This window comes from Teleopsis dalmanni, chromosome 2 (genome assembly GCF_002237135.1).
Source record: "Teleopsis dalmanni isolate 2A chromosome 2, ASM223713v2, whole genome shotgun sequence".
NCBI lineage: Eukaryota > Metazoa > Arthropoda > Insecta > Diptera > Diopsidae > Teleopsis > Teleopsis dalmanni.
This window is the reverse complement of record NC_051847.1, coordinates 215072831-215087103: the sequence shown is the minus strand read 5'-3', so window position 1 is coordinate 215087103 and position 14273 is coordinate 215072831. Positions and strand designations below refer to the sequence as shown.

Here is a 14273-nt window from a genome sequence, read left to right as displayed (position 1 = left end):
TGGCACATTGCACTGGCATGACATGCAGCCGCAGCAGCAACACACTCGGCCGTATAATTTTTGTTTGGAAAAAAATGCAATTTTTTTGTTGTTGTTTTTTTTGTCACTGCAACAACACGCACGCACGCACGTACCGCTTCGTTTGGCAGGCTCGCCTTTATGAATGAATTCCCAACTGCAAATATTCTCAATCGAGCAAATATCAATCAGCTGTGCCCCATGCTTGAAATATTGAAAAGTGTTAATTTGTCTTAAAGACTTTAATGGCGACTTATCTACAATGCAATTAGCTTGTTATGTTCTTATAAATGTCATATTTTTGACATAAATATAAATATATCTTATATTTATTTACTGCAAATAGTAAGAAGTGTTCGTTCAACCAGCTCAACAACAACAACAACAAACAAATACAACAAAAGCGACATATTTATTTATGATTAATGAGAATTGTAAATAAAATAAGCAGAATTTTGCACTTAAATATTTTAAAGCTGCAAAAAAAAAATATTTATAAAATACTGACCTAAGTCATTATTTTTATAGTTGCGTCATAAATTGAGCTGATTTCTTACTTTTCTTATTCAACAAAGTTGTTAAAAAAAATTCCATTCTTGTGTTAGAAATTGAACATTAAAATATATAGACTCTGAGGAAATTCCTATAATAAATTGTGTTAGTCACTTATTATTATTTTAGTAACTTATGTTATGTTCACAAAAAAATTGAGAGCTAAACTATACTGACTCTAAAGAATCTATGTATTGAACGAAACATTATCCTCAGCCTGAAGAAATTTCTTGTACTAAACTGTTACAGTTGCTTAAAACAGACTAAACTGAAAGCTATACTATTTTGACTCTAAAGAATTCATATATTAAATGCTATGTTTTTCTGATACTAACGGAAATCCTTGAACTGAACTGTATTATTCGAAATATGCGGCATACATTTATTGAACGCTACAAAATTCTGATTTCGAAGAATTTCACTGTGTTTCTCTTCACTCTTTTTCTTCTTAGTATCCGTTTCCCTTAATGGGTCATAGAGCCGCAATGATTCTCTTAAGCTATACTCTGTTAGGTGCTTCTCTGCACATATCGTTCCATGTGTAGTGCGCTACTAAAATTTCTTTTGCAATTGTCCTTCTCTAAGGTTAAAGGCGATGCACCAGGGCGTCTGCTGTTGTGTGGATTCTATGTCAAAACTTGACCCTATTCAATTCTTATTCAATTCCATTTTCGCATTTTTATTTGTTATTATTTTGGTTTTTCTTCACTGGTTCCTGTCTTCTGTTATTATTAATATTCCAGTGACAATACCTTGTAGAACTTTGGCGATTGTTTGACAAATCCAATTCTATTTATGGTATAAAATCCATTGTCCTCTTCGTCTTTTATTTTAAGCTCTCCTTCCAATTTATGAATTTAATGATAAATAAATTTTATTTAAGGCATAAAATTCCTCTTTGAAGTATGGCTATCTTCGTATTTTAGCTTGAGCACACATTCCTATGTCTTTTACAGCTTTGCGATTCTTTTGGACAAATCCAATTTTACTTAGGTTATAAAATCTTACTTCGTATTAAGGCTCTCTTCAAAGAATGACCCTCTTTAAAGAATGACGCTCCTTGAAAAATGGTACTTTTCGATGAATGACTGTTCTTGAAAAATGATCTTCTTCTTATTATTATTAAGGTTCTCTTCAAAGAATGATCCTCTTCAAAGAATGATCCTCTTCAAAGAATGACGCTCCTTGAAAAATTGTACTCTTCGATGAATGGCTGTTCTTGAACAATTATCTTCTTCTTGTTTTAACTGGTACAAGCTATTTCAATGCCTTGTATATCTTTGCGGATCCTGTGACAAGGTCAATACTGCTTTCGTCATCATTGAATCGTTACTGCAATTAGCTACTGTTTTGTTTTGAATTGATAATGATTCACTTATTATAATATTTCTTTTGTTACTTAATGCTCATTATATATTTTTTATAAAGACTCTTTAGACTCTTTTAACATTTCAATTGAACACCTGCGTCATTTATTACGTCAGTGTTATTTCACTACAACTTCACTAAAAGCCTTTATTCTGCATTTAAAAAAAGAAAGATAAATTATTCATTTCACACATTTGAATAACATTTCTTTCTGTTCTATGCACTTTGCTGTGCCACTACTTAAACTCAAATTTACAATCACTTAATGAATTTTACAACTTAATTAACACTTCAGTGGTAAAATTTGACAGCAGCTGTAAAAAGTCTACTCTGCTTTAGCGCCTCACTTCCGTCTCGAGGATCCTTCAATGTGAATACACATTCCACAAATTCACTTGTTCCTGTACGAATATATAATTAACACCTTTTTCTTCTTCTTCACAAACTGAATCAACAATCCTGCAATCATCAACGGGAGCGAAAGGATAATGTTCGTATCCTTTTTGTAATTTTATTGCTTGGCTCATAAAAACGTAATTATCGAAATAAAATGCGTCAAAAGGAATGTAATTCATTTCAAATTTGAAATGTGTATCTTTAAATGACGAAGAAGAATATTTAGAATGCAATTAATAAAGTATCTTATTTGTTTTTTGTTTTGAAACTCATTTAAGGCAATTCAAAAGGATAAATGTATTTTAATGGAGCAGCTAAGATTGTGTGCTGATATTGCATCTATTATTTTATCTTGGGCTTTTTATCATTTCACGTGTTAATAATAAAAAATATATGAACTTTTTCGTGTTTATTGAAACATGTATTAATATTGAAATAAAAATAAAAATTATCTAAAACCGCCGACTGCACATTTTTATTAAGAACTTAACACCTTCGCTCAAGTGTTTACTAACAACTCGTAAGCACACAGAAAGCGCATAAGTAGTACATTTTTCGCATTATATTTTGCCACTTCAGTAAGACGTCAGGCATCATAAAAGCAAACAAAACACTTTTAATATAAAAATTAAAAAAAAAATAAAAAAACTTGAGTAAAATGTTGCTTTCTGACAGACAAAATGTTTATAAGCAACATTGAATTTATTGCAGTAGCCGATAAGGAACTGCCTATTTGGGTTTCATATACATATATGTTGTCACAGTTTGTGGGAACGTTGATTTTCTTCTCAGGTCATATTAAGCGGGGACTGATTGAGAATTTAGTTGTAGTGAAACTGTGGTCTCGAAGAGGCTGCACTATAACTGTGTGGAGAGTTGTTAGTCCATGTGTACTGATTGAACCCGATTTTGGCTCAGTGGCAATAGGTGTCGATATATCCATAATATTATATTTGATACATGTATGCAACTTTGAGAAAGGACTCTGTTGGGTCTTACATGATTTGCTTGTGATACCCCTTCAATCAGCTTAATTTTTGCAAGGGCGACTGAGGCAGCCTTGACTTCTTCCTTTTCTTACATGTTAAACTGAAATGTCCACTTTCCTTGAGAATTCCCTTCAATCAGCTTAATTTTTGCTACGGCGATTGAGGCAGCCTTGACTTCTTCCTTTTCTTACATGTTAAACTGAAATGTCCTATTTCCTTGAGAATTTCCTTCAATCAACTTAATTTTTGCTATGGCGACTAAGGCAACCTTGACTTCTTCCTTTTCTTACATGCAAATCTAAAATGTCCACTCTCAGTGAAGAGTCAACACTACTTGTTCCAATCTGCTATTTTAGCCGCAAAATAACTGTCTATTTTATTTGTGATTCCTCAACGTGTCCTTTGTATTTAACTGGTCTCATTTTTTTTCAAAGTCCGCTAAGTAACTAACTACTTGTTAAATCTACTTGCTGCAGCCCTCCATAAAAACTCATAAAATTAGGCGAATTCATGTTAAAAGCATTGCGGAGTCATTAGTGTTGAAGCGCGTGAATGTCCTTTTTTAACACTGGTGCAGTCAAGTGTAAAAAAGGAATTTCAATTAAATTGAATTAAGGAGTTTTTCTTTAAATTCCTTTTTTTCGTAGTATTATTAATAGTCAGTTAAGCAGAAACACCCGCTATTTGCTTCGTCAACCTTTTTTGGTATATATTTTTTTTTTCAAAATAAAATTGTTTTTCTAAATAAAATATTTTTTTAAAACACTTTTTTTTGCTATAAGAAATTTGAAAAATGCTTTTGAGCGCTACAAGTTAGTCCTGTCAAGCTGAAAACTTATACACGCAGCCGGGCATGCAAGTACCGCAAAGGTAATCAGTCAAACGATCATTTCTCGTTTTGGTAGGATGTCGTCCGTCCTTACCACGTTTGATCATCGAAACGAAAGCATTTGAAATTCTAATTGAAAAATTATAGTTGCTGCTAAATGGCACAAATAGTAGCGGCTAATGCCATTCATACACTGCCGCTACATACAGTTTTTTTAATACATTGTGCTGCACCACTGCTTGTTACCCTAATTTTGTTCAGGTGCAATTTGTTTCTAGATAACCATAAAGCCTGCTGCTCTTATTCTGGTTCTATAGAAAAACAAAAAATAAAGTAAAAATCATGCACATATCCTGAAACTGTTGAAATGCAGAAAAATGAGCATTTCATTAGGTTTTCAAAAAACAAAAAAAAAAGTGCAGTAAAAGAGCAGAAGTAGTAGGGGTTACCCTAATCCGTCAACACAGCCTGTCTTAAATATCATACATACAGACATGTGTGCATATAATATTCACATATATGTCTGTTTGATGGGTATATATGTATATTTGTATAATAACTAAACACAGTGCTGGTCAATTTGGCTATAGATTTTTTTTGCCTTATGTTGCCACTTCATGGATTATTAATTTTTTTTCTTTGTTCGCTCATAGTTGTATTTGGCTTAGGGTTTGTTGTTGTTATGTTAAATAAGCAAAAAAAAAAAAAACAAAAAATATATGTATAAAATACACAAAAATTCAATAAATGCTTTAACACTGAACTGAGTTGTGAGTTGACTGCAGGCAGATGTTTTTTTTTGTGTTCCTCAACCATTGCAGAAAACAATGGCATTTAAAATGGAGGTTAAACTATAAAATTTACATATTTCCAAAATGCCAAAAAAAAAAAAGAAATCGAATTTTTAATAAAAAAAAACCTAACTCTATAATGGCACAAAAATTTGCACTTAATCCGCACAAGTTATGCCATTTTTTTGTTTTTTTTAATATTTATTAATTTAATAAATTTATCAAAGTTTTATGCTTTTTTTATAAACATTTATAGAAACGTTTAGCTTATAAAAGCAGAAACCAAAACAAATCATTTATCAAAATAACTTTAAATCCGAAAATCAATTTGTCATTATGTTTGCTTGCCTGTCTGCCAACAAAGTCAAACTGTGTGACTCTCCACAATTTAAAACTAAAATTAAATAAATAAAATAAATAATGAAGAATTCAAAATAATAAAAATTAAGCGTAAAAATAAAAATAAAATATCATAAATTTTACACTAAAACGGGCAAGAAAATTCACTTAAATTGCCTACAATTGCATATAAAATTTTTTGACAGATATTGGTCAAACCTATCAACAGGCTTGTCTGAACTGTCAATCTCACACATTTACTTCTTACGAGTGAGTGAATCCAAACATATATACACATACAAACAAACACACACACATATCAAGGCGTAACTGCTGCGAACATGACATTGCTCTCTTTTTGTTAGCATTTTTCACACTCTCACTTTTTTTTGAATACATTTTTTGACAGCTACTTTATTATACACTATTGGTTGTGTGCAAATTTTTGACAGCTACTGTCATTTTTCGTTTAAGTCAAATTTAGCTGTGAAATTTTTATACAATATTTTTTTTTGTATTTTATTTTTAAAGTGAAAATTAACCGTTTTAGTTTATTTAAAATCTTGTATCTGCTTTTCATTTATTAACTGTCACTTGATTTTGGCGCAAATGTGTTCATTTTGCTGCTGACTACACACTCATATGTGCTCATATGGTGTGTGTGTGTGGTGGCTGCCTTGGCTGGCAGCACATGTGTAGCAGCCCCCGTCGGTAGCCGCCAGCCAGCCTGTGCAGCTCGGCTTGTTGAGATTTATTACAATTTCGTGCAGCAATGACCCTCCTTTTTTAACGCTGTAGCTGTCACATACTTGTTGATTAAAATAAATTATTACTGTTTACATTGCAGGTTTTTGGCGGGTAAAAAGCTTGCTTGCCTGCTCCACTAAATTATTGCTCTACTCCATTGTACTGTTGTGCTGCGTCGTCTATGTATTTGTAGTTCATATTTGAAATTGTAAATTGTTTTATTACAATTTTTTCGGTTTTTTCTTGTTTTTTTTTTTTTAATATTAATTCTATTTATTCATAATATAGAGCATTTGCTTTTTATTACATTTTATTAGCTATGAATGCGAACAATTTAAATATAATTGCAGTAAATATGCAAGAATTATAAGATTTTAAGGTTAAGCACATGTTGCTGCTAAGAAAATGTTGTAGCAACAACAGGAATGTTTATAAGCGAGTGTATACGTGTTTGAGGTTAGCATTTATCCAAAGTATTTTGATAGCAAAGATTTTTAGAATAGTAGTAATTTTATGGTAAATATGTATTAATTTAATATAAATAATATGGCAGTTTATTATAAATATGCATAGAATGGCAGCTATTATATATTTTCGTAATATACATACTATATTTCACAGCATTATTTCTGTAGTCAGTCTTCTTTTACTTTAAATGCGAAGTAAAACCACCTTTACTTTCGTAATAAGTGATTTAAGTTTGGGAACGTTATTACTTGCTTTAAAAATTGAAAGTGCGGAAGGTAAATGAATTTTAGTACCTTATCATATGTCACCACAGATGAACGCAGAACGTAAATCAGGAGAATATGGTGCAATATGCCAACATAAGAAAACCCTGCCAAAAGTAATAAGAGAGCGGTTTCGTATGGAAATAAGTGTGTCCGCAGAGGAGTTACTGCATATTAACACGGTACGGAGTAGAACATATCATATCGACGACGGTTAGTTTAATGGTGCATAAAGCATGCATTCTTATTCGAAAAAAGAAAAATATCACAACATATAGTATCCTTACCTAAGACAGTATACAATTTTGTTCTGAATTTGAAACACGGAATATATAAGACGTTTTAATCAGATACGTGGTATAAGATTTTCAAATCATGACAATATGCGATATTCTATCAGAAATATACGTATTGTTATACTCCTTACCCGTAACATGCAGAATGTTATGAATTAAAACGTAGTAAATCTTTGACGTGGATTACATACAGTATCCGTATTTGAGAAATTGAAGCATTACAAAGCCTCAGTTTATACTACATTAGACACAAAAAATGACCAAATACTCATATGAATAGTAGTTACAAGCGATTATAGATGATTATCGGTAACCATTTGGCAAAAAGTGTATATTCCAGAAAGGGTGGATTGAGCTTTTTGATACAGCATCAAATTCCACTCATACAAAAATTTCCATTTCGATATATTGTATCATATAAAGTAATATCTCATTTTTTTCAAAACCAATTTATGTATTTCTGCTTTTCGCTATTCGTCGCAACTGCTATAAACAATAAAATGTTGCTCTATAAACAAAGTATGAAATTCCTTTTGTTTATATAGAATATTTTGCGAGCACGTATGTAAACATATCATTTAGTTTGACTGTTTAGTTTAGATAAACTTGAAAACTTTTTAAGCTGTCAAGCCAAAAAAAAATGTTTATGTTAGTTATTATTTAAAGTTTCACTATTAGATAATAACAACGGAAATCATAATAATCCATCCACTCAAGACAAATCACGCTCAAGACAAATTTTGTAAATAAACAAATACCAAAGCGAGCAACATTATTATTTATAATTTCAGCAAAAAATGATTTGACTGAAATGTTTACTTTTCAAATGTCAAAACAAAACTTATTGCAACCACGATCACACTAACGATCATCAGACTCATTGTGAATATCAATAAATTTTTATCAATTCTTTTCCTCTATAAACATTGTGTCTGGAACAGCAGTGTGGCAACATTGTTGCTATTGCGCATAAGATTTTTTTTAAAAAAAAAAGAAAGATTTTATTGCGCCGCCGACACCACTGGAGTTCCTAGCGCCAATTGCGTTATTTAAGACAACAAATTGTAATTTATATATATGTATTTATATTTTTATATATTTATACTTTTATACTCGTTAATGTTTAAGAGCAGAATTTGTTTGCCTTGCGTTGTGCGTGTAGCTGCTTTCCGAGTTGAAATGCTAAAAATGGCAGCAACTGTTGCAATTGGCACCTACTCCATTGCTCTAATTAGTTTATCAAATGCTGTGCAGCAGGCCTATGTTGCCCGGCCGACCGACCTCCTATGTTATTAACGATGCGTTCGTTGGCTCTAGAGTTCTAAGATTACACATAGACACTTTGTTTGTTGAGTGCTTTTCATGGTTTGGTGGCGGCGTTGTGGTCTTAGCCACTTTCTGTTTTTGGCGGTTTCTTGTCGCCACTAAAACGTAAACAAAAATGTTGCTCTGTGCGCCACGTACAATGCAATGCGTGTTGGTGTCATGTGCGCCCGAGTGTTGGCATGTGCGCCTTCCTCTTACGGAAGAGGGTGGCATTTTTATTACTATTTTTTATTGATTTTTGTAGTTTTTGATTTTATATAAATATTATTCCTACGCTTTATCTTTATCTTTTTTTATAAACATATAAACATTTGATAATTATTTTTTTTCTTTTCCAATTTCTATTTCTTTACAGACATCCACTATTCCCCCTATTGGCGCTAATATTTGAAAAATGTGAACTGGCCACATGTACGCCTAGAGAACCTGGTGTGCAAGGTGGTGATGTTTGTTCGTCAGAATCATTTAATGAAGATATAGCAATGTTCAGCAAACAGGTAAGCTTAAAAATTTCATTAAAAGTGATTATATATATATTCTATAGTAAGTCGAGAGTATGTTAGACATATACCAAAAGATATAAACTATTCTTTGTTTTTAAATAAAAAATTAATCTTTCAAAATACGTCAAGAAATTGTTTGATTCAGTTGTGTCTTGCTACTAAGGTTATATCATTAGTACAGACGTGTGTTCTTGTTGTCAAGGCACTATTTAGGGCAACACTCTTCAGTTAGAACACTAATTGCAGTAGTCAGCAATTATTTTCGATGGAAAGAGAGTGAGATAAAGAGGGATTAGAGGGAATAAAAATCAAATTTGCATTTGAAATTGAGTTATACATTATTATAAATTATACATATACATTATACATATATTATAAAAGTTTTAATATAAACCCTCTACTTTTCAAATTTTACGTTTATGAAATACATGTGTATATATAACATATATATATTTGTACTATAATCAGTATTTGTTTTAAAACAAAGATGACAATAATACGAGCTAGACGTCAACTAAAAATGTGTATTAATATAAAATCAAATATCTGTCTATGATGCTTTTTATTTTACAGCTACGAATATGAAAACTTACAAAAATAGTGCTTTAGTAAAGCAGTAGTTTGTTTTATGTATGACTACAAAAATAGTGCTTCAGCAATGCAGTTTTATGGTCCATGCCCTATAATTATAACATTGTTTGTTTATAGTATATAGAGTGATAATGTCAAGAACAAATTATTGTCTACAATAAAAGTAGTATTAATAGAGGCACTCAAATCTATTTCATTTGTAAAGTTCTTGATTAGAAGTAGTATTTAACAGCTTTGTAATATTGATTCTCTGTCATTTGTAAATAAAATATTTTTTACAATACAATCTTCACATTAACCATGTCGGTGTTTCTCATCACATCAACCATGCGGCAACTTCGATTTACGAATTGAAATGTTCTAAAATAGTTTTCTGATCATTTTAAAGAACAGATAACTTTCCCCCAGACATTTACTTCAGTAAATTTTCAATAATGTTTGATTAAAGATTCTGCTTTAATTTCCCTCAAGAGTCATTAATGTTGCATTTTTTTTCTGTTTACTTTCTCTTTCTTAATCTACCCATAGCTTTCTAGAATTTCACGCCAACCCTAGTACAATAGTAGCAGCGGCAGCGGCGGTACATCATTGAATTGCCCAAATAATTTTCATAAAATAATTTGAAATACAAAAAAAAATTATTTTCGTTTTGCTTAACAAACATAAATGATGGATTATCTGTTGTCTGCTGTGTGCTGGGTACTCTTGTCTCTCGTATGGATCCACTTTATATTGGTAATTGGAGATTATGTATTTTCGTAGGCATTGACAGAACATATGTGGGACACGCATACTTAGGCACAAAAATGTTGTACGATCAGATTACGCGTAAATGAGCAACAACAGTAGTTGTTGCTGCAGCAAAGTATTTGCTGAGACAAAGAAAAAAATAACTACAAACAGACAGACGTTGAAACTACTTACTGGGGTTGTTGTTGGGAACTTAACTCTTATGCTGGTTGTTATTCTTAAACAAAATAATTTCGTGCTCTTGCGACGACGAGTAATGCACTTAATGCGAGTACGAAGGCGACCAGATGTGGCAAATATGTGACAGCTTAAATCAACTGCGAGTCCATGCAACACACTTCAACACAGTCACTACGAGTTACTCGTACCATAAGTCAAGTCTTAGTCAAGCAGTCATTTTTACTAATTGAGTATATTTAATTTGTGGAAAAAGAACAAAAGAAAAAAAAAAATTTGTATCTTTAGAAAAAGAAAAACAAATCAAAATTGAAAACACAAGTTGCAACTTCCTTTAACAACACCAGCAAAATAATGCTGCTCTCAAGGCCCTCAAAGTCAAGGAGCTGCACTCTTTTTAATGTGACTAGTTACTAGTTACACTTTATGTGCATTATAACGAGTTGCGCCACGCTTTTCTTTTTCTTGTTCATTTTCATTTTTATTGTAATTTTGCAACATACTTACGAGTTTGTTGATTTGCTTGCAACTTCATAAAAATTTATCTTATGCCTGCCACACTGACATTTACTTAATTTACGATATTTTAAACAAAAAAGAAAAGAAAAAAAATGAAAAAAAATTTAAATAAAATCATTGGAAGATTGCAGCTGAAGCTATATTTGCTCTACTTCAGTGTGCTTACGTTACGACTTCTAATCTATTTTCAGTTTCTGAAACTACTTAACCTCGAGGTGTACAACTATTTTTATAGTCTACTATATATCGGAAACTCTATGGCAAATACAAAAGCTATCAAAAACGAAAGCCATAATAATGACATATAAACGCGTATGAAATGTCGAAGATATGTGCGAGTTCCTCATATTAAAGACACCATCAGCGCAGGCACCTCATAATGTGATGGCTCATTTTTATGATGAAGCAGTTAGGCACTGGGTCTAAATTTAGACAAGCAGAGAACTTCTTCCCTGCGACAAAGCTGCTAAATATTAAAAATGCTTTCGTTTCGATGCAGTCAAAAAGGAAGTCATAGATACTTTTTGTTTTTCTTTTTTTTAATTAAAAAATAAAAAAGAAATAATTTTTTTCTTGAAATTATTTTATATGATTTTTAATTTTTGTCCTGTAGCTTTAAAAACATAAAAATGATGTTTTTATTTATGGTCCATTTGGCATTTTGACAGGCGCTGCCAAGTCGATCTGTGCAACTTCTGAGTTGTGCGGGCAGCATCAGCAGCAAATTTTATGTTGTGTTGGAATTCACAAAATGTTCAGCCAAGATTTGGTTGCATGCAATTTAATGCTGTCGGATGCTCCTCTTTTTTGCCTGTGAAAAATATTAATAATATTGACAAATAAATGTCAATGAAGACAAGTAAATTGCAGGCAGTCGGTACTGAAAATGTGACTGTGAGTTATGTGGCAAATTGCGTCAGGCAAGCAACAGCATAAAAATATTGCACTTCACAAATGTGCACCCGCTGCACTGAGAACATCCAATAAGATATCCAAGACGATAGAAAAAGCGCCCGGCAGTTATTTTTGGTATATTAAATTTATGTTGTATTCAGAAACTCATTAAATTCTGAAATAAAAATTCTCAAAATAAAAATATTTCTTTATATGCATTTAATTGTAAGCATTTATAATATAGTATAGTTTAAACTATATGCAGCGGTTTTCAAACGTTGGTTTTGTCTTTCACAATAATATTTTTTAAGACGATATTGGTACTCGACATCTCAAGAAAAATATTTACTGGTCCTTAGCGAATTCTGAGTTGAGAAACACTGATTTTTCGTAGCTTAATTTTTCAAGTGCCAATTTAAAAACATACCACCACATATAATTAAATAATAAATATAATAAAAATGTTGTAATAGTCAGAGCATATATGCAGTATATGTAGTATCTTACATTTACTTAAAAATAACTTGAAAATGTTTTCACTCACCCAATCCAACATTTGCCGTTGCAGTTGGGCTGTTGCAGTGCTCTGCTCTACTGCTGTGTTTACGTTCAACGAAATTGTATTTGTTGTTGTCAACATGTTGATGCCGCTGTTTTGTTGCGAGCAAAACAACATGTGCGCTAAAAATATGCGCCTTATAAAACACTAAATATTTTCATATGTCCTCGCTCATTTAATTTTATTTTTTATTTAAAATTTTTTTTTATTTTTTTTTTTTTTTGGGTGTCGTTTCCTCTTAACAGGCAGACTTTTTGGTGTTAGCTGTGTTAATGATGCAACTATAAAAACGCTTTATAATTTCTTTTAAAAGCAAGTGATTTCATGATTTTTTAATTTTATGCTGTCCCCCCTTATTGGCACCCTAAGCTTACTCTAACAAATGTTGCTTGACTTATACTCGACTGGTTGCTGGTTTCTGGCTGCTGGCTGTTTGCTACTTAGTCGTTGCTTCTTCTGCTGTTCAGTTTGTGTTAAGAATTTTTCCAGCTCAACTAGCAGCAGCAGCAAAAGACAAACAAAGCATGATCTTTATAATGCATTTAACAGACAGTTATAGACGGACCAACAAACGGAAAACAAATAAGCAAACATAAAAATATTCAGTCAGATAGATAGTGTGTATGAGACTATACCTACAACATAAAACCTAATAGCAGCAACATCTCTAAAGACAACTGCAACAACATATAATCATGAACAGCATCAACATCAACATCAACATGAGCAGCAATAGCTCAAGTGTGATGTTGCTGTTGCTGATACTCCGCGTACTCACTTTATTACTGCATTATTTTTATATATCTGACTTTATTTTATTTTTGTCGTTTTATAACATATATATACATATGTATGTATATATAGTTAATATATGAATGATATCGCACTGTTGGTGTTTGCATAAATGTATCTTTGATTCTCTTATAAAAAGTAATGTTGCTTGGCTGCTAAATCATTTTTTTAATGAAAACTGCCAAAATTAAATGTTTTGTAAAATAATGTGTTGCTGTTGCAGTTAAATTGTTGTTGCTTATAACAGACGGAAGCAACAGTAGAAGTAGCAATAAACATTTCTTGATACTCTTTTTAATGATGTTGTCTTAAATCGGTGCGAGGCATGTAGTATAGATCGATAGTAGTTTATATTATTATTAGTAATTGAAAGTACTCAGAAAATGTCGACAATAAATTTTATGTCTTATAGATCAAAAGAATATATAATCAATTTATAATATAATATATATATTTTGGTTTAATTAAAAGAATGGTATCAGCAAAACGACATTTTTTTAGGCGTATATACATATCCCTTTAAGAAACTCGGTATTTTAATATCTAACCTACAGAAGATTAGATAGAAATCATAATCTGTACATCTCAGCACAAGATGATATACCTATGAAGCAAAAATATACCCAGTAAAATCAAAATCGATTGCTTTTACTAGATTAGTTATACAATGTTCACAATCAAATTTAATTAACTTAATCATCCATCACAGTATCCTCTTGTTCTAGTCATTTTTTTATGCCAACATTACAAGTCATATCAAGTTATACCCACAACTTTCAAGAGATCTGTAGTTCCCCTTTCATATTATATTTCTACTCGCTATATTTTGTTAATATATTTAGAGTAAACTATAATTCCCTATCCGAGATTCTTCTGTATTATCTCTGCTTCACCTTATATAACCTTCCATACACATTCTCACTATAAATGCTATATTTTTTTAAAAGTTTCCATATTTATTAATATGCTTAGTCATTACATTTTTAGGCTTTAATTATAACACTCTCATACCACACTTATATTTATTTCATATAATATCATCAGATATCAGATCCCATCCATTAACTTTGAGCTCATATCTTTTTATTTCTTCTCCATCTAGTTTC

At 31.4% G+C, this 14273-nt stretch overlaps 1 protein-coding gene across 1 annotated transcript in view; it reads left to right on the top strand.

The window, feature by feature from the left end:
* The window catches only part of LOC119677628 (homeobox protein homothorax), a 91257-nt gene that overhangs the window by 30827 nt on the left and 46157 nt on the right, over nucleotides 1-14273 (top strand). Inside the window, exon 3 of the mRNA XM_038089059.1 lies at nucleotides 8738-8879. Within this exon, the coding sequence (XP_037944987.1) occupies nucleotides 8738-8879 (142 nt within the window). The remainder of the gene's footprint in view (nucleotides 1-8737; nucleotides 8880-14273) is intronic.